The sequence below is a fragment of the Hyperoodon ampullatus genome, assembly GCF_949752795.1.
Source record: "Hyperoodon ampullatus genome assembly, chromosome: 15".
NCBI lineage: Eukaryota > Metazoa > Chordata > Mammalia > Artiodactyla > Ziphiidae > Hyperoodon > Hyperoodon ampullatus.
In genome coordinates this window covers 86,663,970-86,690,609 of record NC_136928.1, presented here as the reverse complement: position 1 = coordinate 86,690,609, position 26,640 = coordinate 86,663,970, and the positions used below count along the sequence as shown (strand labels likewise).

The following is a 26,640-nucleotide window of genomic DNA, read 5'->3' as shown; positions in this document are numbered from 1 at the left end:
CCCACTTACAGCCTGTGTGACCCCAAGCCTCAGTGTCCCCGAGAATACAATGAAGGTGAAGGGACAAAGCTCCTGGGATTGCTGGGACCAAGGGGTCGTGCAGGGCTGATCTCGGAGTGGGGGGACACACACACTAGCTCCCGCCCTTCTCTGGAGTAGGGAGATTAAAAACCATGACTGGGCTTCCCTGGTGGCGCGGTGGTTGAGAGTCCGCCTGCCGATGCAGGGGACGCGGGTTCGTGCCCCAGTCCGGGAAGATCCCACATGCCACGGAGTGGCTGGGCCCGTGAGCCATGGCCGCTGAGCCTGTGCGTCCAGAGTCTGTGCTCCGTAACGGGAGAGGCCACAACAGTGAGAGGCCCGCGTACCGCCAAAAAAACAAAACAAAACAAAACCATGACTACTGTTTTTATCTTTAAAACTCCTTTCAGTCAGTTTCTCCCAGCACTCATAGCCCAGTGTAGTTTTCACAGTGGGTTTGGAAATGCCCCTGGTGGACAGCTTCTACAATCTAAAGGTTATATGTGAACACAGGCTAAAAGGCAATACACAAAATCAGGCAGAATTTCTGTGTTGTTAGGGTGAACAGGAAATTTTTTTCTTAAGTATTTGACAGGTTTCCTCCTTATCAGAAAATCCATGAACACTTAAAAAACGAGGCACTTAAATGTACAACTTTTCCTCTCCCCAGAGCTCTCCCTCTGCAGTGCCCTGAAGCATCAGGACCACCACACGGGGAAGCACAACAGCTCTGGCTCCTCCTCTGCTGGCGCTGTGGACCCAGGTGCCAGGTGAGCGCACTGCCCCCCTGCACACCTGCGGCTCCTGGCTGGGAGCCATCCTTCCACCGGACCTCGGACCTCTGCGCCCGCACTCTGCGCTCCTCTGGAGGACCTGCTCCCATCTGGGGGAGGCTCTTCCTTCTTGTGAAGACCAGAAGCACATGGAGTCCAAACAGGCTCTAGTACGCGATCCCAGCTGGCCTTCCTCTGGGCTCGTTTCTTACATGCTCAGGCACACAGAAGTCAGCCTCTGCCCTAGACGGCTGGGCGTTGGGAGGAGTCCAAGACCCCCCGCAGGTCCACCTCTCCTAACCTGATACTCTGATACTATGGCCCTTAACCTTCATCATTAAGCTTGGGAGTCCTAGGATTCTTCCATGTCCTCACCTACAGTAGGCTCATGGACGGGTCCAAAGGACACGTCTTCATGAGATGTTGTAATCCGGGTACGCTCGGAGAGAATGGTAGGACATCATCACCACAAACAAGTAGGGGTCAAAAGAATAATGACTAATATGCAAAATGCGACAGGCACCGAGCTGTTTCCTTTAATCCTAAAAAGAGCCCTGAGATAATATGATAACCTATCATTATTAGCCATGACTACAGGGGAAGAAACCAAGGTTTAAAGAGCTGGAGTATCACGGTTTATTCAGTTAGAAACGGGATTCCAGAGCCTTGCTAAGAGCCTCCACAGAGTCGGGGCACGGGATACCCCACCCTCCCCGACACTGGGCTTTGCACTGCAGCAGGGCAGCAAAAGAGTAGCAGGCAGCTCCTGATTCGGAAGAAAGAGACTGTCACTTACCTGCCTGTTCTCAGGGCACCACCCTCTGCCCAGCTCACCTAAAGTACACAAAAATGTTCTGTTGCATAAACATATGGAGTTACAGGCCAATTACAAAAACAAGTACTATAGTGGAGAAAACACTATAATTGAGTGCAAAAGATTATGGATGCACAAAAGACAGAACATTTAGTGTTGGCTCAGAGGGTGGGGAAGACGTGTCGTTGTCTGGGTAGTGTGTCGATGTTACTTTAAATTCTTTACGCAACTGCTGAGGTTTTAAAATGCTTCCAACAGCTTGTAATGAAGCTCAAGGTCATATACTTTGAATCACCGTTATTAAAATTTTAAAGTTGGACTTACCCGTGCAGAGCTAAGGGCACAGATGACACTATAAAAATTTAGAAGCCAGAGTTATAAAACTTATTAGGAAGCCTGTAAAGATGATCGTAATCAAGCCCCCTCATCTTCCCACAGAATCAGGGCTCAGAGAAAGCTGTCCCTGTCCACAGTACCCGTCACTGGAGCATGTGACTCCAGGCCGCTGCCCTCTGTGTGCTTCCTTTCTTATTGAACTCAAGGTAAACTCTTAAAAATTCAAAAACAACAACAACAAAAAAATGTGGTAAAATTGGCAAGGAAAAAGAGAAAGCTCGCCTCCGGGGGAAAGTTAAGGATCCTCCCTTCTCGCTTCCAGAAATCGCCCTGGATCCAGCCTCACCAGAAACCCAGCTCTTCCTGATGCTTCCTTAACAGGAGCATAAGTTCCTGTAGTCATTAAAGGAGGAGCAGGAGGAGGGGGACGGGAGGGGGACGGGAGGGGGACGGGAGGGGGACGGGAGGGGGATGCGAGGGGGACGGGAGGGGGACGGGAGGGGGACGGGAGGGGGACGGGAGGGGCAGGAGGAGGGGGACGGGAGGGGGACGGGAGGGGGACGGGAGGGGGACGGGAGGGGGACGGGAGGGGCAGGAGGAGGGGGACGGGAGGGGCAGGAGGAGGGGGACGGGAGGGGGACGGGAGGGGGACGGGAGGGGGACGGGAGGGGCAGGAGGAGGGGGACGGGAGGGGGATGGGAGGGGGACGGGAGGGGGACGGGAGGGGGATGGGAGGGGGACGGGAGGGGGACGGGAGGGGGATGGGAGGGGGACGGGAGGGGGACGGGAGGGGGACGGGAGGGGCAGGAGGAGGGGGACGGGAGGGGGATGGGAGGGGGATGGGAGGGGGATGGGAGGGGGACGGGAGGGGGACGGGAGGGGGACGGGAGGGGGATGGGAGGGGGATGGGAGGGGGACGGGAGGGGGACGGGAGGGGGACGGGAGGGGGACGGGAGGGGGATGGGAGGGGGACGGGAGGGGGACGGGAGGGGGACGGGAGGGGGACGGGAGGGGGACGGGAGGGGCAGGAGGAGGGGGACGGGAGGGGGACGGGAGGGGGACGGGAGGGGGATGGGAGGGGGACGGGAGGGGCAGGAGGAGGGGGACGGGAGGGGGATGGGAGGGGGACGGGAGGGGGATGGGAGGGGGACGGGAGGGGGACGGGAGGGGGACGGGAGGGGGATGGGAGGGGGATGGGAGGGGGACGGGAGGGGGATGGGAGGGGGACGGGAGGGGGATGGGAGGGGGACGGGAGGGGGATGGGAGGGGGATGGGAGGGGGATGGGAGGGGGACGGGAGGGGGATGGGAGGGGGACGGGAGGGGCAGGAGGAGGGGGACGGGAGGGGGATGGGAGGGGGACGGGAGGGGGATGGGAGGGGGACGGGAGGGGCAGGAGGAGGGGGACGGGAGGGGGATGGGAGGGGGACGGGAGGGGGACGGGAGGGGGACGGGAGGGGGACGGGAGGGGGATGGGAGGGGGACGGGAGGGGGATGGGAGGGGGACGGGAGGGGGACGGGAGGGGCAGGAGGAGGGGGACGGGAGGGGGATGGGAGGGGGACGGGAGGGGGACGGGAGGGGGACGGGAGGGGGACGGGAGGGGGATGGGAGGGGGACGGGAGGGGCAGGAGGAGGGGCAGGAGGAGGGGGACGGGAGGGGGATGGGAGGGGGATGGGAGGGGGACGGGAGGGGGACGGGAGGGGGACGGGAGGGGGATGGGAGGGGCAGGAGGAGGGGGACGGGAGGGGGACGGGAGGGGGACGGGAGGGGGACGGGAGGGGGACGGGAGGGGGATGGGAGGGGGACGGGAGGGGCAGGAGGAGGGGGACGGGAGGGGCAGGAGGAGGGGGACGGGAGGGGGACGGGAGGGGGACAGGGGAGAAATGGAGGCTCAGTCTGGAGTGGGGCTGGGAACCTGAATTTCTAACACACGCCTCCGGTGGTTCTGAGGGTGGACAAAGACAGGAACTGCAGGCAGAGGGGGCACATGAGCAAAGCTGCCCTCAGTCAAAATACAAATACAGAACAATAGAGCTGACACATTAAAAAAAAAAAAAAAAGATTACAAAAGAAAAGAGCCATCGGGGAAAGAAGGCAGCTGTGTCGCCAGCCCCTGGGGGATGGCGGCCCTCTCAGTGACTGCTGAGAGAGGGCCGGCCACAGTGGTCCTCTCTGTCACCCTGGCGCTCACCCATCTACGCGACAAATAGGGAGAAGCACCACGCAGAGAGTTTCTGCAGGGAGAGCACGGTGCGGAAGCAAACCAACCCCTGCAATGCGAAAGCCCCGCCCCTGGGCTCTGCCAGAGCTTCCCGCTGGCCCGGAGGAGCACAGCCTCCCAGGAGGGCCCACCTTCTCACAAAGGAGAGCTCAGGGGAGACGAAGACTCCAGACGTGCCCTTCTGCTGCAAACACAGGCAGGGCAAAATTAAAGGCACAGAAACTAGAGCAGCTCATCAGACAAAGGAAGGCCAGCAACTGTGACAGCTCCTCAAATTTTCACGAGAACAGGGAGCTGAATTAAGCAGCGCTGATTCAGGTGCGGGGCGCTTTCTAGGGAATTAACAGTTGCCAGGGAGGAGCTGATGGCCTGAGGCAAGGCTGGGGTGGGGGCGGGCAGAAACCCTACCAGCCACCCCTCCTTCCGCAGGCAGGGCTGAGCTCCGGAGGGCGGGGCTTCCGAGCTGGGCTGAGGTCACGTGAGGCCACTGTCACTGTCACAGCTGGCACTGCAGGTGCTTCGGGGCAGGGGTGGCACCTCCTCCCACAGGGGCATCAGCCGTGGGGGCGCCACAGCAAGAGTCCAGGACGCGCCCTGGCCCGGCGGAGCTTTACAGTTCACGGCACGTGCAGGCGAGGAGGACGCGGCGAGAGGGAGCCGGCGGCTGAGTGGCCATCCTGCCGCGCTTCAGCAGGGCCCCCGGGAGAAACCGCGTGGCTGCTTAGAGACCATCCCTCCCTTTAGAAATGGGGCCAATAGCACCCGCCCTGTCCACTGAGGGCGCAGTGGACACCACCCACCTGCACTCCCAGTCTGGCCCTCAGTCCCCCGTGGCTCACAGGCCAGGACCCCCATCATTATCTTTCTCTCTCACCAGCTCATGGCTGGAGGCGGCTGGGAGCACGTCCCAAGCAGGGGAATGACAGACGCACAGCACACAGCACTGCCAGACGGGGACACACACGACACCGCTGACGGGAGAGGACACAGAGGGGAAGCCCCTGTCCACCCCCACTGCAGGGAAGCAAGCCGGAGACGGGGGAGAGGAGACAGGGGCGGTCGGCGAGAAGGCCCTCATCATTTTAAAACGCAGGTGGTAATCATGTGATAACAGTAACACTGTCGGAAACCAGAGGGACAACGGGACGTCCTCTGGAGACAGAAGGAAATAGGGATGCTGTGCTCCCCACCCCCCGCAGGGCATCCTCTCCCAGGGGCAGGTGCCTCTGGGAACACGTGTCACACGTGGGAGGAAGCATGTGGCACACACGCAGGGAACCATGCACATCACACGCGAGAAGACCTGTGTCTCACGTGTGGGAGGAAACATACTCTATGTGAGGGGAAGCACTGTCACGTGTGAGAGGAACACACGTGTGACGTGAGCAGAACAGGCATGCACGTTTGAGATGAAACATGCACGCCGAGCGTGGGGACTGTTTCCGGCGGCACAGGTGTCCACGCACGCGGCCTGGCCCCCCGCTCCCTCTCGCCTCTCCCTTCCCCCGGGCTCCCTCCCCGGGGATGAGCCAAAGTACTTTGAAAACACAGGCCCACCGGCAAGTGACACAACTCATCGCAGCCTGAAGGCCTCAGCTCAGACGCCCCCTTCTCTGTGACGCTGGCTCTGATGCCACCAGGAAGAAACAGGTGTCCTTCTGGCCACGTGCCCCTCTGCCTGGACCTCTCTCCTCAGTGTCACTGCAATTATCTGCACATCTATGTCGCCGCATCACTGGAAGCTGAACTCGGGGCACAAATGTCTCTGTTCCTTCTGTGAGTCTCACACCTAACACAGTGAGAGGAATCAGTCCTGTCACCACACTGAATAAGCACCGCTGAGCAAATGAATGAATGCGTGAGTGAGTGGATGAATGACTGTCCCAACAAGGCCGCGTTCCTTCCCAGAAACAGAAAAGAAACACCAGCAGGTCAGAAACACTCTTTCTTTCCTATCGTCTGGATTCACAGCCAGAAGACCACCACAGGTGAAGAGTGTGAAGAGAAAGTTATAAACCTCAGCCTCCACCCTTTAATTCAACTGTGGCCAGAGAAAAATAACTGAAGCCAGAGGCTACAAGCCTGAATCAGCAGCTTAATGAGGACTTTGAAAGGAGAGGGCCGGCAGAGGACACAGTGGTTCTGCGCCTAGCACTCAAGGAGCTGTACACACTGGAGGATGCGGCAGAGGTTACCAAGAGTTACACACTTGTGACCATTAACTACCGAACTTTTCTGGACCTTACCTTTGGAAAGTTGGATTTCTAAGACTGATTTTTAAGAAGAACCAAAGTCTCTCATCTAATATGAAAATGTTTCTTTCGCTAGGCCCACGGACCGATGGCCCGTATTCCAAAAGCCAGGACCGTTCCCATAGAGAGTACATTTGATAAACAGGCATATGGAGCCGTAAACTACGTTTGTCAGGAGGCTGATGTCCCCCCTGGCTTAGATAATTATGATCCACTATGACAGGGCCACATAAGAGGTGCTCCCTGACACTGGTTAGCAATGCAGATGCTTGGGCCCACCCCCGAGATTATCTTGCTTCAAAAAGGATTTCAGGAAGATTAAAGCACTTTATGTCATTTGGGGCTGATCCTTTCTTAGTATCATAACCAAATGGTATACAATTTTGCCGGATAAAACCAGGTACATTGTAACTTATTAATGCCTTACACGACCTCATTTTGTTCTTAATTCATTTCTGTCAGCTTTTAATATTTTCTAGAAAAAATTTATAAGCATCCCTCATTAAATAATAATAATATTTTTTTTCTTTTCTTAAGAAGTTTAAAAACTGATGTTCAGGAGTCCCCTGGTGGTCCGGTGGTTAGGACTCTGAGTGTTCACCACTGAGGACGTGGGTTCAATCCCTGGTTGGGGAACTAACATCCTGAAAGCCACGCGGCACAGCCAAAAAAATAAAAATAAAAACTGATGTTCTACCAAGAAGGTCAATGGTACAGGCCCGGAGCTGGGTGGAATTGAAACACAAGTAGATGAGAAAAAGGCAGTTAGTCGTCCACCTGGCTCTGTCCCCAGGCCTCTAACACCTCCCCCATCACAAACTCCACCCGTCCATCCCCAGAGGAAGCAGCTGTGCCTCCTGTCACCAGCTCTCTGTGCTGTCACCTGGTTAGCCTTCCCTTCTCCCCGCCAACGAGCACCCCCAGGCTGCACGGTGCCATCACGGGGTTTCCTCTTGCCCTGTGAGACAGCCACTGCTAACTATCTTTATAAATAAATCATTCCCATCCGACATTTTCCAGGAGGAAAGTAACACATACACATACACACATGTTCAGAAAACTGGAAATTATAAAGAAACAATTTACATCACATTCACATTCCCTGAAGATAACCATGGCTCAAATTTCAAGCCCTTTTGACCTATTTCTAGTCTTTATTCTATGCTGAGATTCAATTTTGTACTTTACTTTTTTTATAGAGGTATAATTGACATAACATTACATTAGTTTCAGGTGTACAATGGAATGATTCGATATTTGTATATATTGCAAAACAATCTACTTTTTTTTTTTTTTACACAATAGTGATCACACAGTATATACAACCTGAACATTTCACAGAATCACCGAAGAATTTTTAGGTTGTAATGCTGAGGAGACTCAGCTTGTCACGCGTGCAGTGAGGGAGCACTATGCCAACAGTGGCAGGCCCAGCCAGGTTAATCACGTGAATCTGCCATCGTAGGTGGGAATGCCATAGGATCCAACCTACTACTTGCATGGTGTGATCACTTCTCGTGTTTTCTCCATTCTATGCACCAATACGATGTTATCCCTTGTATATAAAGCTTTTTCAATGTTTTGAGTATAAGAATCACGTGTTAAATAATATGAACGTTTATTTATGAAGCTCTAGATGTATACCATCAAATTAGCTGCCATAATGACTATGCCAACATAAAGTCCCTCATCAACATGGGAGACTGAGGATTTCACCACACCCCACATGGCACCGAATACTCTTGGACAGCGATTTTAACACCATTACCCCCCAGTGACAACAGTAACCGGATGGGGGCTGCAGCACGTGACACCGCCTGATGTGCGTCTCCCCAAGATCAAAGGCAGTGCACAACTCCACAACATCCACGGCACCTGCACACAACCCTATCTCTATGTGAGGATGATGAAGAGGAAGTCCAGCAAGGTTAATCCATTCGCTCAAGGTCACACTTTTGTGTCAAGCTGTGGACTGAACCTCAATCTTGTGAGTATCCAACAGCCTTTCCACTATAGTGGCCAGGTCAGCACATGGGTCACACCGTGTATATCTCCCTGGACCAACTGGCAGCAACAGCCTGGAACTCTGTGTTGCGATGGGATTATGGCCTCGCCCAGGCTCAGCTAGAGAGAATGCTGTGCGCCATCAGGGCAGTTGACCACGGGCTGGGGTCAAAGGGGTGATGCTGACCTCTACCCTGGGTTGCTTCTCAACCACTTACACGGTGAATCCTACATACCCACAGAACTAAAACACTAAACTACGGCAATAATGCTACACAGAATAAGTTTAAATTATTTAATTCAATCATCACATACAGTTGGCTATGTAAATCCCAATGAAAGTTTTATTTGTGTGGCATTAATTTTCCCAAATGTTGCTTGAAAAATCAAGAATGAAATGGTTATAAAACTAAGAACAGGCTTAGTAATTAACATGTATACATTTGTCAAAAATAGTTACCTGATTATCATATTTTAGAGACTGCGTCCCAACCAGAAACCGAATGGCATCTGTTTCTGCCGTTTGAGGTGTGAGAGCACGTGCCTGCAGGAGGGAAGGAAAACGCACACACATGTATGAAGGTGGATCTAACAGACAGATTAGAAAGGCAGTTGCCTCTTCTACCGCTGATGGAGCAGCAACTGGTACAGAGCGCCTGCAAGGCAATTTAGAACCATGCACGAAGAGCCCTCAACTCTTGGACACTCTGTGACACAATTCCACTTCCAAAGTATATCTGGAAACAACTGTAAGTGGGCACAAAAATTAAGCAATAAAGATATAAATTGTGTTTTTTTAACAAAACCATGATTTATTTTCAACAGTAACTGATTGGTTGAACAAATTATTCTTCAATAACAGGGCAGAAAATGGCGCCCAGTGATGGCAGAACAGGTGGTTTAAGCCAAGTCTCCTGCAGAGCCAGCTGGAAAAACTCAACCAAAAAGCCCGAGTTTGTTTCAAGGCTTCAGAAAGCTGCCCCAGTCGTGAAATGCAAGCTCCAGGAAAGGAGAGAAGTTAGAGGAGGGCTGACCTCCTACCCGCTTTCACCTGGAGGCCCTCATCAATTTGGAACAGGCGGCTAAGCGGTGATGCTGAGGAGAGCGTCTTACAGGCTCCCAGAGCCGGGCGAGCGGAGTGCAGGAGCCTCGGGGGAGGAGGGGCCGGCAGAGCGCGAGGCTTTGCGGTGGGATCCTCCCCAGCCCGGGTCACAGGCCGGGCGCGAGGGCGAACTAGAGTGAGACGAACCTGCTCAGCCTGGAGCTCCAAGTCACCTCAGCCCTTGAGTGGATCTCAGGTGACCTGAGCCCGCTGGCGCCCCTGTGCCCGCCCGCCGCCTGCCCCAGACACCTCGCCCAGCCAAGTCTGGAGCTCACTTTTCAAACAGTGGCGAAGGCTTCTCTCCTCTCTTCTCAGACTCTGGGAAGTCATACGAAAGCAGGAAGGAAAATGAAGAGCACAAACACAAACTCTGTCTTCAGTGAAATGCGGAAACATCTGTAATCCAAACGCGCCTGAGAACAAAGCCTCCGAGGCGGCGAAGGCCCCAGCTGAGAGAAGACGCCGCACAGGACGCTGGCAACGACACCCCAGACACAGGCAGGGACAAAACCAGGAACCGCCCGGAGGGGGTGGCAGAAACAGGTGCCCTGCACACGCTGGCGCAAGAACAAGAGCGGGGCTGGGGACGGACCGGCATCTCCTCGGAAGGCTGGGGCTCCGTGGGGCGGAGTGGGAAGCCGGACTCTGCCAGACTCCTTGGCCTCGGGGTAAATGCCAGCTAAAGGGTTTACTCAACAAAGCCGTGAGCTGCAAGAACTCCTGTCGGCCTGGGCGTAGGCCTGGCCCACCTCCACCTACAGAGCCTACAGCGAGCTGCCGCACGCGAGGGCTCAGCCCTGGACATGATCTAGGGGCCAGCACGGGAGCCCTGCAAGGGCACCACACGACGGACCGGGGAGGGGGAGGGGGAGGGGAGGAGACAACGGGAAAAGGCGTCAGAAGATGCAAGCATTAGGCGGATGCTGCCACAGAAGAGCCAGAACCCGTGATTATACACACGGACACTCACCTACAAAACTCAGTGGAGCAATCACCTCTTCAAAAGCGAGGGAGAAAACCAGAAAAGACTAGAGAGGGAAGGCAAGACACCCCCAGACAACTGAACCTGAGTCGACACAGCTGGAGGAACTGAAAACCAGACCCAACGCTGGATGGACGCAAAGACAGAAACCCTAATGAATAATGTATGCAATATCTGAAGATACAACAAATCTATAGAATGAAACTATAAGATGGCTTTGTGCTTAAATGTGTCACTGTTAAAATGCAGTGTCTTCGTGCATTGGGTTGGAAGCAGCAGATCCACTGGCTATTTGATCACGGTTATTGTACGTCCTATAAAATAATCTTCCACCCTTTGAGAAAAAGCGTCCTAGAACTCACCCAAGATCTGATATATTACTTGTCTTACTAGTGTAAACAGATTTCCAGTCATCATCTTGCAGAGCAAGTGTGATAGGGACAGCACACCCCAGACCATCTAGGTTATGGTAATAGAAACACAAGAACTTAGGCACTTGGCTCAAAGGGATGCAGGACAAGGAAGTGGAAACTCCAGGAGGAGAAACCAGCACCGGGTGCACAGCTAGTAAGGACGGCACTAACCAGGCAATTCAGGACATGCACACAAAAATAAGGTAAGGTACTGAACTTAAAATTCAAATTTTTTCTGTGCAAAAATCCTGAAAAGCTGGCTAAACAAGTCATAGAACCCTACTTGAATCAGCAGTCAACGGTGTAATTAGAAAAACGAGAAACCTGAGTATAGATTTGGCAAAAGATTGTAATTAGCTATATTGGGAGTCTGAAGGAAGACAGGAGAGCACAGAAAAAGCCAAAAACCCTCACATGCCATGCCACCCAGTCGCCAGGTTATATCGAGAGATAAAAGCAAGAAGGTAAATACTAGAAGTAACGTTTTTTAAAATGTTGAAAGTGGTTGTTCTCAAGAACTCAGATAAGATGGAAAGGGAGTGCTTAGGGCTGGCTGATTTTTAATCAGATTTTCAGCCACTGACTGCTTAAACAACTCGTAAGAATGACTTGTTTTAAAATTTTTAAATACACAAAAAGAAGAAGAGCTAAAATCATGAACACAAGTCAAAACGTTGCAGGAACATGGATGTGCTTGGCATTTTCTCATTTTAACGGCCCCTCCATGCCGGTCTTCTACCTCTTATTTGCACAGCGGTGCCTCATTTTACCCTCCAAGCCTCATCACCTTCAGTCAATGGTCAATAATCAGATCCCCATCTCCTCCGTAAACTGTTCTCCACAGTGATTTAAACATCACTGACAACCAAACCTCCACTATAACTTTCGGTTCTTTTATGTTTACTGTAGTAATGGTTCTTCAAATTCAAGAAAGCCATGGCCCACAGAGCTGTGTAAAGTAAACAAGTGCAAAAATCAGCTACTTCTTTTAACATAAAAAAGAAATTAAAGAAAAAAGATAAAGAGATTCAGATAAAATGCTTGATGCCCAAGGCAAGGATCTACTCCGTTGATTTGTCAAAATCCCAGGAAACAACATGTCAGTTACCTCAAAGATCCAACAGTGAAGACCAAAACCTCCGGGTTACTTAGGAGATTACTTAAGGAGATCAAAAAGTTATTAAGTAGCATTGGAAGAAGATGCACACTTTAGGTAGCACAAGGGCAGAGAACCTTCTCTCTCCCCCTGTGCACCCTCTGGATGCACCATCTGGATGTACCCACATGTGTACCTTGTTAAGGAGAAAGCAGTTTAACTTTGTGGTTAAGGAGCTTTGAAGTCAGTTTGGGTTTAAAGCCTACCTAGGCTAGAATCCCTAGCTAAGCAGCCATAGACCACAGGAAAAATAGCATCTACCAATACGACTGCTGTGAGAATTAAACAAAATATATGTACGGTGTTAAGCAGAGTGCCTGACACACAGTTAAGTTCTCAATAACTGGTCGTTAAGGGACCAGTCTGTGTGATAGAGCTGGCTGTCAAGCCCTGTAACAGTTCATGACTCATAGGACGCTAAGATACTGCCTTGTGCGGAATTTATCTGTAAGAATTTTGTCTCATTATAATAAACAGAACAACATTTACTGAATGCTTATTATATGCCAGGCAGTGTTCTAAGTGCTTGAACTAAATGTATTAACTCATTTAATTTCATAACAGCCACAAGGGGGAGATGCTCATTTTCCCATTTTACTGACAAGGAAACTGAGGCCCAAGGTCACACCGTAAGTGCTGGAGCCAGGATTTAAACCTCAGGAGTTTCAGTGGTGTCCAGGCTTTTAGTAACTAACACTGCTGCTTCTCTCAAGAAACTGCACGTTTCTTGAAAGCAGAAATCATGTATGGTTTTAACACACATTTGCTGCACACAATTAAGTATCAGGTACTTATACAGCAATGAATTGTGTTTTTATTTCTCTGTAACTGTCCCTCAGCGCCTCAAGCATAACAGATCCTCAAAAGCCATTTGAATAAACAGAAACCAATATAGAGCTGAAACAGGCCCAGCTCAATGCGACCTACCTGCCCTTCTAGTTCATCCCTTACCCCGCCCCCCCTCCTTCATTCTGGCCACACAGGCTCTCTCCCTGTCCTTCTAGACTGCCACGTGCATCCCCTAGGAGATCCACTGCTACACTAGGGGGGTCCACTCATCTCAGCCCTTCGCTGAGCACCAACTGTGCCACGGTCACGGTGAACAGGCACTGGAGAGTACGGGAGGAGAAGGAAACAGGAAGCAGGGGAAAGACAGGTGAAATTCCAGCAGACGTCAGCATTAGGGGAAGCTGGGTGAAGGGGACACAGGAACTTTCCGTGTCTCTTCGCAACTCTTAGTGTAGATTTAACATTGTGTCAAAATTAAACGCCCCCCCCCCAACAAACATAGAGTGCCTGCTTCCAGGAACGCCAATGCTGGAGGAAAGGTACACAAGCAAATACACCGAAGTGAGTGGTGAGAATCAGGCCACAAGGAACGCCCGGGGCTGAGGGGAGGCGGCGGGGGCTCCCAAGCCCGGGGGTCGCGGGCAGAACCGCTGCGCCCCCCGTGTGTCACGCAGGCCCCTGGCCCCCCGAATCCCCACTGATCTCGGCTGCACCGGCGTCGCGGGGCCCTCCTGTCACCCACCTGGAACTCCAGACCGTAGATCACCGGCGCGTCGTCCTCCATGCTGCGGCGGCTCACTCGCCTAAGGCCGGTCCCCGGAGCGGGCGCGCCCCACCTCAGCGTCCATTCATTCCCTCCAACCCCGGCGGCGCCAAACCGGAACCCTTTCTGGCCCACCCCGGCTCCCGTAGGGCTCACTTCCTGTGTTTTCCTGATGAGTCATCAATGCGCTCCTCGCCGGCGGCCAATGGCGGCAGCGCCGGGCTTGTGCGCATGCCCACTTGGCCCCCATCCGGGCTCTCAGCTCCCAGGCCCCGGAGAGTGGGACCGCGAGGGGAGGACCGGCCTGGGGACTCCCGCGAGGAGGCGGGGGCGCAGCGGAGCCGGCCCAGCCCGGCCCGGCTCGCAGTTACGGCCGCCCGGCTGTCTGCAGCTCGGGCCCCTCCCTGCTCCATCGCCCCAGAGGGAATGGCTCTCCTGGGGCTGTGACGCTGTCGTTGGACGGCTGGGCGCCGGGACGCATGCTTTGTAGACACTGTCGTTAAGTTCTTCGCTCCAGCCTTACGGCTAAGGCATCATTCTTACATTTTACAGATGGGCCGCTGCAAATTTCAGTGACAGGCTGAGGGGTGGGGGAAATGGGAAATATTGATCAAAAAGTACAAACTTTCAATTATAAGATGAATAAGTTCTGGAGAGATAATTAATAATAATGTATCCTATACTTGATAGCTAGTGGGAACATGCTATAAGGCACAGGAAGCTCAGCCCCGTGCTCTGTGATGACCTAGGTGGGTGGGATGGTGGGAGGTCCAAGAGGGAGGGGATATATGTATACATACAGCTGACTCACTTCGTTGTACAGCAAAAACTAACAACATTGTAACGCAATTATACTCCAATTTTTAAAAATATACTGTAATTGAAATTTGTGGAGAGTAGATTTCAAATGTTTTCACCACAAACAGAAAATGGGAAATAAGTGAGGTGATGAAAAAGTTCATTAGTTCCATTGTGGTCATCATCTCACAATGTATAGATATATCAGAACATCACGTTGTGCACCTTAAATATATACGATTTTTATTTGTCAAAAATAAAATATTTTTTACATCTTTATTGGAGTATAATTGCTTTACAATGTTGTGTTAATTTCTGCTTTATAACAAACTGAATCAGTTATACATATACATATGTTCCCATATCTCTTCCCTCTTGTGCCTCCCTCCCTCCCACCCTCCCTATCCCACCTCTCTAGATGGTCACAAAGCACCGAGTTGATCTCCCTGGGCTATGAGGCTGCTTCCCACTAGCTATCTATTTTACGTTTGGTAGTGTATATATGTCCATGCCACTCTCTCACTTTGTCACAGCTTACCCTTCCCCCTCCCCATATCCTCAAGTCCATTCTCTAGTAGGTCTGTGTCTTTATTCCTGTCTTACCCCTAGGTCCTTCATGACATTTTTCTTAGATTCCATGTATATGTGTTAGCATACGGTATTTGTCTTTCTCTTTCTGACTTACTTCACTCTGTATGACAGACTCTAGGTCCATCCACCTCACTACAAATAACTCAATTTTGTTTCTTTTTATGGCTGAGTAATATTCCATTGTATATATGTGCCACGTCTTCTTTATCCATTCATCCCATGATGGACACTTAGGTTAGATATCAAAACATCACGTTGTACATCTTAAATATATACGATTTTTATTTGTCAAAAATAAAATATTTTTAATCATTAAAAAATAAGAATAGGGCTTCCCTGGTGGCGTAGTGGTTGAGAATCTGCCTGCTAATGCAGGGGACACGAGTTCGAGCCCTGGGCTGGGAGGATCCCACATGCCGCGGAGCGACTAGGTCCGTGAGCCACAACTACTGAGCCTGCGCGTCTGGAGCCTGTGCTCCGCAACGAGAGGCCGCGATAGTGAGAGGCCCGCGCACTGCGATGAAGAGTGGCCCCCGCTTGCCACAGCTAGAGAAAGCCCTCGCACAGAAACGAAGACCCAACACAGCAAAAATAAATAAATTAATAAACTCCTACCCCCAACATCTAAAAAAAATAATAAGAAGAAGAATAAAGAATTGGCTGGGTCTGGTTTGGCTTAGTTGTGCTCCAGCGCCTAGCGCTGTGCCTGGTACTTAAGCTGGATAGGAATCATTGGATGAACGAAGAGATCTGGGTGGTTACACCAGAAATCAAGGAAGCAGAGGCACAGACGTGGGCATCCTATTCACCGGCACCGTTTGCCTAAGATTAAGTTGTGGCGCTAAGGAATACAGGATCTTCATACTGCTGGATTAAATCCACCCAGCTATTATTTGTATTATTATTATTACCATTTTTATCGTTAATGTGGTTACACAGTAGTACAGATGCATGGCAGGAAAAGTTGAAAATACATATAGGCACAAAGACAAATCCCTGAAAATAAATGTTTCTAGGGTGCTTTGGCCAGGAAAAAAAAAGAGCTTAACCATCTCCCTTCCAGCTGCCCCTCTGCCACAGGTTTGTCTGTCGCCTCTGAGGGTCACAACGATTTCCCTCCCCAGTCCCAGGGAAGGGCTGAACTGACCCCGCGCATTCCCCGCCCCCGATTCCCACCTTAGGGCCCACGCCCCGCCCACCGCAGCATGAACCGGAAACGCGCCGGGCGCTTGACTCCTGCACTGGGCATGCGCGGGAGCAGACGCGCGCAGGCGCAGAAGCCGCAGGAGGCGCAGATTCCAGTCTCTCCTTCCCGGCTTCCTCTCACCTTCTCCTTGCACCCTGGGTTACGGCTGTAGGTGACCCTTTCTCCAACCCCAGGGGGCCGGTGGCAGGTGAGGACAGGGCCCGGGCTGTAGGGAGGGGGTCGTGCTGTCCCTAACCGCAGCCCCGCCGGCCCTCAGACACAGTCCCCCGGGGGTCTTCTCTCCGGATCTCCTCCCCGGGGTGTCCTCCCCGAGGGTCTCCTCCCGGGGGTTCTTCTCCCCGGGCCTCTCCTCTCCGGCGTGTCTCCTCCTCAGGGTTCTCTTCCCGGGAGTTCTTCTCCCCGGGGTTTCCTCTCCGGGGGTCTACTCCCCGGGGGTCTCTCCTCTCCGAGGGTGTCTCCTCCCCGGGGTCTCGTCTCTGTCCCTCCTCCCGCCAAGCCCAGGCTGGTCCTGCCGGGTCCGCAGCGCGGGCCTTCCCTTCCAGGGGCGGCCGTTGGCTGCACACCCCTGGAGCAGCCCCCAACGCTTGGCACCGAAAGCTGGGGAGGGGTCTGCGGCCCAGGTCCCAGCTGTGGCCCTCAGTGACTTCCTAGTCCTGGTTTACTCTACGGCAGGTGGACGTTCACAGTGACTCGCCCGACCAGAGTCAGTGTTGTGAGGGCGAAATGCGGTGGTTTGTGTAAAAGCATGTAAGTCTTATAAATGTTGGATGATTCCTTCCAGGACAGCATCCAGGACAGAGCTGACTAATAGGAGTGCATATACTGGGAAGATTTGAAAACACTTTTATTGTAAAAGGGCATAAGGCTCAAAGATGTGCTTTAAAATATGCCTGTTTTCCTCACCCTTATCCACAAAAGAGTTTGACCCCAATGAAACATTTCCTTGGACCTGCCATATCTCTTTATAGCTACTGGAAAACCCTGTATTTAAATACTTCTTGTTTCTTTTCGTCAATTCAGAAGGTTGTACTGGGTGGCATACGGCGAGTTAGGGCCCCTGTGTGATGGGCTGGGAGAAGGGATTGAGGACTTCAAATACGATAATACTCACCAGCCCGCACATCCTGTGATTTCAAACAGGATCTTCCCGGTTCCAAGACTGTGTTACCACTCTGCTTCGTCATTAAACATATAATTACTATGTTTATGTGCAGCTCATCACAGTTTAAATAAAAAGTTCCTGTGCACCCGTTGCTATTTAATCTTCATTATCCCGGTTTACAGATGAGGAAGCCGAGGCTAAAAGATTAAATCATTTTCAAAGGTCACCTTATTTATCAGTGAAGCTAAGACTCAAGCAGTTACTCAGTTACATTATTGCAATCTGGTAAAAGATTTGTAATTACAGAGTCTTATGTCCAGAAAGGGAGCCTGAACAGCAGTAGTTTTCATTGTTCTTGGTGAATTTAAATCACTTAAAGTTAGTACTTTAAACATATTTTAAGGCATTAATTAAGCTCATTGTGGAAAGAACTCAGCTGGACAAAGAGAAAGTCCGATTTCTTTGCTAGCATTTTGGTGCTGACATAGACTTAAAACCATGTCTATGATTTCATAAAATTTATTAAATCAATAGTAAGAGAAGCAAAGATTTATATCACATGCAAATCAAGAACAGATTCATATGCTTTTCCATTTTTAGATTATGAAATGTAAAGACTGCATGTAACATACATGGAAAACACAAAGTTCAAGTGCAGACCCGACGCCGTCTTCTGCCACTAGTGCTGCCAGCGGCTTAGACTCTCATGTGTCCCTCCCCCATCAAACCTCCCCTTGCTGTCACTTCCAAGCTCCTCCCCAACCGAATTGGTTGTTATTACCTTGTTTTTGTGTTTGTATTCCTAAAATAGTATATTGTTTAATTTTCATGTTTTGAACTTTATATGGAAAATCATACTGTTTATTTTTCTACCGGTTCTGGGTGCAGAATTAGCTTTGTGAGATTCAAACATTGTTGCATTCACTATAGGATGGCTCATTCGTTTTCACTGCTGTTTACTATTCCATTTTTGAATATACTACTGTTTATTTATTATGGTGCCTATGGGCAGTGGTTGTTTCCAGATTTTTTATTTTGGGGGCTTTGAAAAGGGGGCGGTATTTTGTTTCTATTTTCTGTTTGTGACATTCATGGTCATAGCTTTTGGTGCCCATGTGCAGGAGTTGCTCTGTGATACATAAGTAGTGGGACCATTTTTGTCTCAACCAGGACTCTTGAGAGTGAAAAGAGGTGCTTAATTTTACTGCAACCATGGGTATAAAGTGGAATCATTCTAGAAAAATCAAGTTGTATGGCTGTTGAAGTCACAGGACACATGCCTGTGAAATGTGTATCCCTTTCACCTTGTTCAAATCTTTGTTCAAAATATTTTTCTGTTGGATCATCTGTAATCCTATTGATTTGTAGGAATTTTTAATATCATCTTGATATTATGAAGTCTGACAGTATCAAGTGTAGGTGAATGTGTTGAACAAGAAGACTACTTACACACCGCTACTAAGTGTGTAAATTGGTACAACCACTTAGTAAAGCAATTTGGCGTTATCTGATAAAGAGGTGTATTCTCTATGAATGACCCACTGCACACGCTTAACTTTTAATAATGTCATGAAGGAGTTTTCACACGTACAGCAGGAGACATGTACAAGAATATTCATAACAGCACTGTCTGTAGATTCACAAACCTAACACCTCAAATACCCATCAACAGAATAGATATTAGGCTGTGGAACCATCACGCAATAGAGCATCGTCAGCAAAGATGAGTGAATCACAGCTTCACGCCACTTACAGGGTTGGGGCTCAGGTTAAAAGTGGGGAGGGGAAACTAAGGAAAAAACTGAGAAATCTAACATGTCTCAGGAAACAAACGTGGAAAATTAAGGAAAAACAAGGGTGTGACAAATCTCAGAATATTAGCCCAGAAAAGGAGGGGAAGTAGGTGTTACAAACATTGTATCCACTCCAGTTTAATAGAAGTTGTTTATAGAAAAGGGGCCTTCAGAAGAGTCAGGGAAAGGAGCAAGAACCTTCTAAGCTATTCCGGTGAAAGGAGTCAGAAAGCCGAGACGGGGCTTTCACCACTGTCCCGTTCCATAGACAGCCCTCTTTCCTGGGGCCAGTGTGGCATGCGTGTCACAGTTACTTAGTTTCCTCTCTGTCACCTCCTTGAGAGCCAGTAATGTAGCCTTAATGTAGCTGGTGTCTGAGACACAGTGGCGCTCCGCGAGCAATGATCCCTGACTTGCAGGCCATCTCAGCCCAGTCCTTTGGCGGTGTTTCTGATAAATGTGTAGTTTCTATTCAGAAATTAAGGTAAACAATTTAATTTTTACTCTGGGCTGGGTAACATCTGTGTAAACAGTGTCACTAGGAAACGGGTGACGTTGATTTTCTAAATTAGATTGGATTAGAAATAAGATTGCTGGAGAGAATCAAGACATAGTTACAGACATAAGCGTTGACTTGAAAGACCGTTCCTCTTAGCTCTCTTCCTTTCAGAAGATGATTTCTTTAAAAACAAGACTTTCAGGTGAGTTGGTAAACGCAGAATTGCTTGTCAGAGTTTTATTCCTTGCCAAGCTGTTCTTCAGAAAGGTTGCATTCCCCTTACCAATAAGTAAGTTTCCCTAAAATTCCCCAGAACTGTCACTTCTAAAAATCTTTGCCTATTTCACAGGTCAAGTTTTTTAAAATCATAGTTTTAATCTGGGTTTCTTTATTTATTGCTTAAGCAGTTGTTTCTTGCTGTAATGATCCAGTCCACATAATGAACGGGTCTCGATAGTGATGAGTCTTCTCTTATTGCATTGCCTTGTGAGAAGTAGCTCAAGGTCATCTGTGCACAGTCTTTCCTAGGTCCCCCCATTTTAGTCTGTCTTTCTGTATATCTTGTAATACACACAAATTAACCTGGCAGTGATTTCTGCTTACTTTAAGAGTAGACTTTTCTCCACTTTTCCCTGCATATAAAGAATGTATCTATGTAATTTTGCCAGTTTTGATATTCTTCGTCTTCTCCTGTAATCGTATGTATTGGACCTTTTCTTATATCGTACGGTTTTTCACAGGTGTCCGTTAACGTAGTAATGGGGCACCTGGCATTATCATCTGCACTGTTTTTATTCCAAGAAGGGCCCACTTAACCAACAGTAGCTCCTGGCATCTCCCGGGTCCCAGGCACTGTGCTGGGCGTGGGGGGTACTTCAGTCCTCAGGGGCTTAGTCAGGGGGGCCTGCTTCCATTCCTGGTCAGATGAGTCCCATCACTTCTCTGGTTCTCAGTGTCCTCATCCGTGTTTTAGGGCAGCCGATGCCTGTCTCATCTGGCTGTTGCAAAGGTTAAACAAAGTCATTGCCGTTCCGTGGTCTTCATGCTTAGTCTTCACGTCCTGCCTGGGGAGGACCAGGGAAGAGCCTTACACGTTGGGGTGCGTCCACTCTGATGTTCCTGAGGCAGCCTCCCATTGGAGCTGCGAAACATTACAAGTAAAGGGACCTTCGTTCCTTTTCATTGTATTTTTGACTAATTTATAGCTAATAATTATTAAGTGAATATGTAGTAAATGGGGAATTAGTAACTGACTATGCTGGTCAAGAAACTTCTCCAGAATGTTTAACCTTGAACCTACTTTAAAGTAATCTTGCTTTGGGATCTCAGGGTGGTCCGGGCTATAAAAGGGAAAGAGAGCTAATTTGGAATACTGTGATGAAAGTGTTGACAGAGAAAAAAGTAATCTTATCTAGAGGCCAGCTGAGTATAGTTATTTCTTTTTGTTTTTTCTCTTTTTTATACAATTTTTAAAGGTTACAGTCCATTTACAGTTATTACAAAATATTGGCTATATTCCTCGTGTTGTGCAATGCATCCTTTTAGCCTGTCTCATAGCCAGTGGTTTGTACCTCTCACTCCCCACCTCTGTATTGCCTCTCCCGCTCCCTGCTGCTAACCACTAGTTTGTTCTCTGTATCTATGAGTGTGCTTCTTTTTTTGTTATATTCACTTGTTTGTTGTATTTTCTAGATTCAACAAATAAGTGACATCATACAGTATTTGCCATTCTCTGACTTATTTCACTTGGCATAATGCCCTCCAAGTCCATCCATGTTGTTTCAAATAGAAAATTTTTGTTCTTTTTTATGGCTGAGTAGTATTCCATTGTGTGTACGTGTGTGTGTGTGTGTATGTATATACACACATACATACATACTACATCTTCTTTATCCATTCATCTGTTGAGGAACACTTAGGCTGCTTCCATACCTTGGTAATTGTAAATAATGCTGCTATGAACATTGGGGTACATGTATCTTTTTGAATTAGTGTTTTTTGTTTTTTTTGAATATATACCCAGGAGTGGAATTGCTGGCTCATATGGTAGTTCTATTTTTAATTTTTTGTGAAACCTCCATACTGTTCTCCACAGTGGCTGCACCAACTTACATTCCCACCAACAGTGCAGGAGGGTTCCCTTTTCTCCACACCCTTGTCAACATTTTTTGTGTTCTTTTTGATGATAGCCATTCTGACAGGTGTAAGGTGGTATCTCACTGTGGTTCCGATTTACATTTCTCAGATGATTAGCGATGTTGAGCATCTTTTCATGTGCCTGTTGGCCATCTGCATTTCCTCTTTGGAAAAATGTCTATTTGGTTCTTCTGCCCATTTCTCAGTTGGGTTGTTTGATTTTTTGATGTTGAGTTGTATGAACTGTTTATATATGTTGGCTATTAGTCCCTTATGGGTCATATCATTTGCAGATATTTTCTCCCATTCAGTTGGTTGTCTTTTCATTTTGTCAAGGTTTCCTTTGCTGTGCAAAAACTTTTAAGTTTAGTTATTTGTTTATTTTTGCTTTTTTTTTCCTTTGCCTTACAAGACAGATCCAAAGAAATATTGCTGTGATTTATGTCAAATAGTGTTCTGCCTGTGTTTTTCTCTAGGAGTTTTATAGTATCCAGTCTTACACTTAGGTCTTTAATCTATTTTGAGTTTATTTTTGTATATGGTGTTACTATAGGCTGAAGTGTCTTGGGAAGGCTTGAGGGCAGAGGCGGAACCTCAGCTGCGTCTTAAAGACTGAGTAGGGTTTAAAAGGCTGAGACCTCACACCCGTTAGGACGGCTGCTGGCAGAAAGACAGAAAATTAGCTAGTGCTGGTGAGGATGTGGAGGAATTGGAACCGTTGTACACTCTTGGTGGGGATGTAAAATGGTATAACTAATGGAAGATAGTTTGGGTAGTTCTTCACAAGATTAAAAGTAGAACTGCCACATGAATGATCCAGGAATCCCACTTCTGGGTTTTTACCCAAAAGGGTGGAAAGCAGGGTCTCAAAGAGATATTTGTACACCCATGTTCACAGCAGCAGTATTCATAGTAGTCAAAAGATGGAAGTAATCTAAGTGTTCATCAACAGATAAATGGATAAGTATGGTATGTACATACAATGGGATATTACTCGACCTTAAAAATAAGGAAATTCTGGGACTTCCCTGGTGGTCCAGTGGTAAAGAATCCACCTTACAATGCAGGGGACGTAGGTTTGGTCCCGGGTCAGGGAACTGAGATCCCACATGCCGCGGGGCAACTAAGCCTGTGCGCCGCAACTACTGAGCTCACGCACCTCAACTAGAGCCCGCGTGCCCTGGAGCCTGCGCACCACAACTAGAGAGAGAAAACCCACACGCCACAGCTAGAGAGAAGCCCGCGTGCCGCAGTGAAAAGCCTGCACACCGCAACTAAGACCCGACGCAGTTGAAAATAAATAAAAAAAAATAATAATAATAAATCTTTTTTAAAAAAATAAGGAGATTCCGACATATGCAATAACATGGGTGAGCCTTGAGGACATTGTGCTCAGTGAAATAAGCCAAACACAAAAGGACAAATACCACGTCATTCCACAAATACCATATCTAGGGTCCCTCCCTAGCGTAGTCAGATTCAGAGACAGACAGAGAATGGTGGTTGCCAGGGGCTGGGGGAGCGGGAGATGGGGAGTTAGTGTTTATTGTATTATTTATTTCGGTTTTATAGGATGAGAAGAGTTCTGGAGATGGGTGGTGGTGATGGTCGCACAACAAACTGAATGTACTCAATGCCACTGAACTATACACTTAGCAGTGATTTCGGTGGTAGATTTTATATGATGTGTCTTTTACCACAAAAATAAATAAATAAATGGCTGGAGAAATGGAGGCTATTGAATTTTAAACCATTTGAATATATAGCTGATAAACTGATAAACATTTTTAGCAGACTTTTATTTTTTAAAGCAGTTTTAGATTCCCTGCAAAATTGAGAGGAAGGTGCAAAGACTTCTCATCTCCCTGCTGCCCCGACACAGGCAGAGCCTCCCGCGTTATCCACATCCCCGCCAGATGGTGCACTGGTTACAACTGATGGGCCTGTGTTGACACATCATCATCACCCAAAGTCCACAGTCTACGTTAGGTCTCTCTCTTGGTGTGGTACATTCTATGCATTTGAACAAATGTGTATAATGATGCGTATCCACCATTACAAGGACACGAATTCACCATTTTTATAAATTAAAAAACAATTTCAATAAGATAAAATCGTCGTAATAGTAACTGAGATCTAAGCTGATGAGGTGGATGTGTATTTGTCTTTGTTTCAGGTGACCATGGAGAGTGCTAAAGGTGCCGAGCAGCAGGCGCCCGAGCAGGGTGGTCCAGCCGAGGGGCCGGCCCCGAGCGTGGCTCCGCAGGGGCCCCGGGAAGATGAGCGGCAGCTCCTCTTTCACGAGGAAACTATTGATCTCGGTGGAGACGAGTTTGGCTCAGAAGACTCGAATAACTTAGTGGACAAGCTCGATGAGCCCATGATGGAGAGCGTCCTCATCTCTGATTCCCCGAACTACAGCGAGGATGGCGCGGGGGACCTGGGTTGTTTGCAGGATGTCGTGGAGACTGCAGAAGGCGGCGCAGATCACCGACGGGAAAGCGTCGTAGATGAAGAAGCGCTGGACGCTCTGAGTGATGACGGGGAGAGTGAGGGAGAGGACACACCTAGAGACGTCTCGGACATGACCCCCGACAGCAGAGCATCGTTGCAGGAAGACCCGGAGCAAGAGGAGGTGAAAGACCTGCCCACCTCGGAGCACGAGGGTGCGGAGGACTTGGGCCCAGGGGACGTGAGGGCGCCCGCAGCGGGGCCGGCACCGGGACTGTCCCCCCGGCATCCGTCCCCCAAGGACGAGCCGGTGCCCGTATGCACCATCTTCAGCCAGCCGCCGCCCGCCGGCTCCCAGCCCCAGGTCCTGCGCGATGGCTTCGAGTCCCAGATGGTGAAATCGCCCAGTTTCAGCGGCGCGAGCGAAGCGGCCGCCAGGACCCCTCCTCAGGTGGTCCAGCCGAGCCCCAGCCTGAGCAAATTTTTTGGCGATACAACCAGCACTAACTCCTTGGCCTCGGACTTCTTTGATTCCTTCACAACCTCCACCTTCATCTCCGTCAGTAATCCCAACGCCAGCCCTTCGATTCCGGAAAGCTTGTCTTCACTCGCCGCTACCCCAGTGGGAGAAAACTCCCTGAGTTCTGCCGACCCTTCTTACTCCCCAGGGACGGAAAGATCCGAGTCAGGCGTTTCCACAGCTTCTCTGGAAATTCCTCAGTCACCAAAACCGTTTTCGCAGATCCAGGCTGTGTTTGCCGGGAGCGAGGACCCCTTTGCCACCGCCCTGAGCATGAGCGAGATGGACCGGAGAAACGACGCCTGGATTCCCGGGGAGGCGACCAGGAACGTGCTGATTTCAGTCACCACCCAGCAGTACAGCACGGTGTTCGTGGACAAGGAGGACCTCACCATGCCGGGCCTCAAGTTCGACAACATCCAGGTGAGAGCAGCGGGGCTTCAGTGCGAACGTGGGCTGGTGGATGCTTCTCAGTGAAACTGGTGATTCTATGTCCACAGCTCATTCCTTTTCATCTGTTTCTGTTTCATGTATATACATGTGTAAAAAACCTTTCGAGGATTGAAAAACCCTTATTTTTCATCAGTTCCAAAGATTCTCTGATTGCGGGAATCTTTATGATGTCACTAGGTAACTTGGAACCCTGCTGATTTCTTTGATATAATGTGGTTTAGGTACTAATCAGAGTCTTAGAAATAAGTACCACAAGGTATTTGCATCACAATTCTCTGAAGTAGTTCTAAACTTTGCGTGATCAGTTTATTTATGACACTTGAGCTCTAGTAAATGATAAATCCCCGTTCCTTTTTTTAGATATGGAAAACTATATCTGCAATACATATAATGTGCTTGATGTAGAAAGAGTTCTTACAGATTCGGTTAAAAAAAAACGAATGGCCCCTCAAAATAATAAATCATAAAAATATATAAATATTACATACAGTAAATAACAATATTAAAAAGTTCAATCTTACCAGCAATCAAAGGTGATAAAGTTATTTTCATTTTCTGTTGTCTAAGTTATTTATAATTATTCCATGTTTGTCAGAATGTGAGAAAATAGCCTGCTTAAGCAGCCCTGGTGGGACTGATAATTTGGTACAAACTTTCTTAAGTAAACTTGTAAAACGCACGTCCAAATGTGCATATCCTTTGACCCAGAAATCCCACCCTTAGGAATTATTTGTAAGGAAATAATCTCACTGATGTACAGATACCCAGCTTTTGGGCTGCCCATCAGAGTGAGGTTTATAATTGCAAAGAACCTGAAACCATCTGAAAGTCCATTATCAGAAGGCTGGTTGAATACATTTGACACATCTTGTTTTGTCAGTGGAATATTTACGTAGGTATTTAAAATGATGTTATATTGAAATAAATATTTTTATCGTGAAAAAAAGAAAAAATAAAAATGATGTTATAGCAGAATACTTAATGAGGTTCGTATTTTATAAGATGGCATGTAGCCTGCCTTACGTGATAATGTTTTTGTAGGTATGTGTGTTACGTCCATGTGAGGTTAGCTCAGTTGCATGTCAGGTGTAGTTTGTCCCGCCCGGGTTGCAGGTGGGATCAGCAATGTCTGTGCCACACGAGGTCCTGCGTGGGTCTCTCCTCTGGGAACTGAAGGAGGACCCTGCGGTCCTCAGCAGGCCCTCCCGGGGGAAGGAGTCCCCCTTCCCACACACTCGGCAGGGTCAGAAAGCCCAGTGCAGGCAGTGGAGCCCTGAGCCCCGTGAGGCCGAATCCCGTAAGAAGTAGAGTGGCTGCTGGAGAAGTGAGGCCAGTTGGAGAAGTGAGGCCAGTTGGCTGTTTTTCTCAGTAACTGAAGTGAAAGCCTGCAGGTTCCAGATATTTTGCACGTCCGTCTCTACAGCGTATTTGCTCACTAAGCGCACCTTCCTTGTGGGCTTGCTG

General features: G+C 49.2%; 2 protein-coding genes across 2 annotated transcripts in view; one reads left to right on the top strand and one right to left on the bottom strand.

The window, feature by feature from the left end:
* The window catches only part of EIPR1 (EARP complex and GARP complex interacting protein 1), an 88,964-nt gene extending 75,227 nt beyond the window's left edge, over positions 1-13,737 (bottom strand). The window contains exons 1-2 of the mRNA XM_079721244.1: positions 13,606-13,737; positions 8,882-8,965 (exon numbers count right to left, since the gene is read on the bottom strand). Of these exons, the coding sequence (XP_079577370.1) occupies positions 8,882-8,965; positions 13,606-13,647 (126 nt within the window). The 5' untranslated portion in view covers positions 13,648-13,737. The remainder of the gene's footprint in view (positions 1-8,881; positions 8,966-13,605) is intronic.
* A 10,197-nt stretch (positions 13,738-23,934) lies between these two features.
* TRAPPC12 (trafficking protein particle complex subunit 12) overlaps positions 23,935-26,640 on the top strand; it is a gene marked incomplete at both ends in the record, with an annotated part of 54,345 nt that continues 51,639 nt past the window's right edge. Inside the window, one exon of the mRNA XM_079721095.1 lies at positions 23,935-25,146. Within this exon, the coding sequence (XP_079577221.1) occupies positions 23,935-25,146 (1,212 nt within the window). The remainder of the gene's footprint in view (positions 25,147-26,640) is intronic.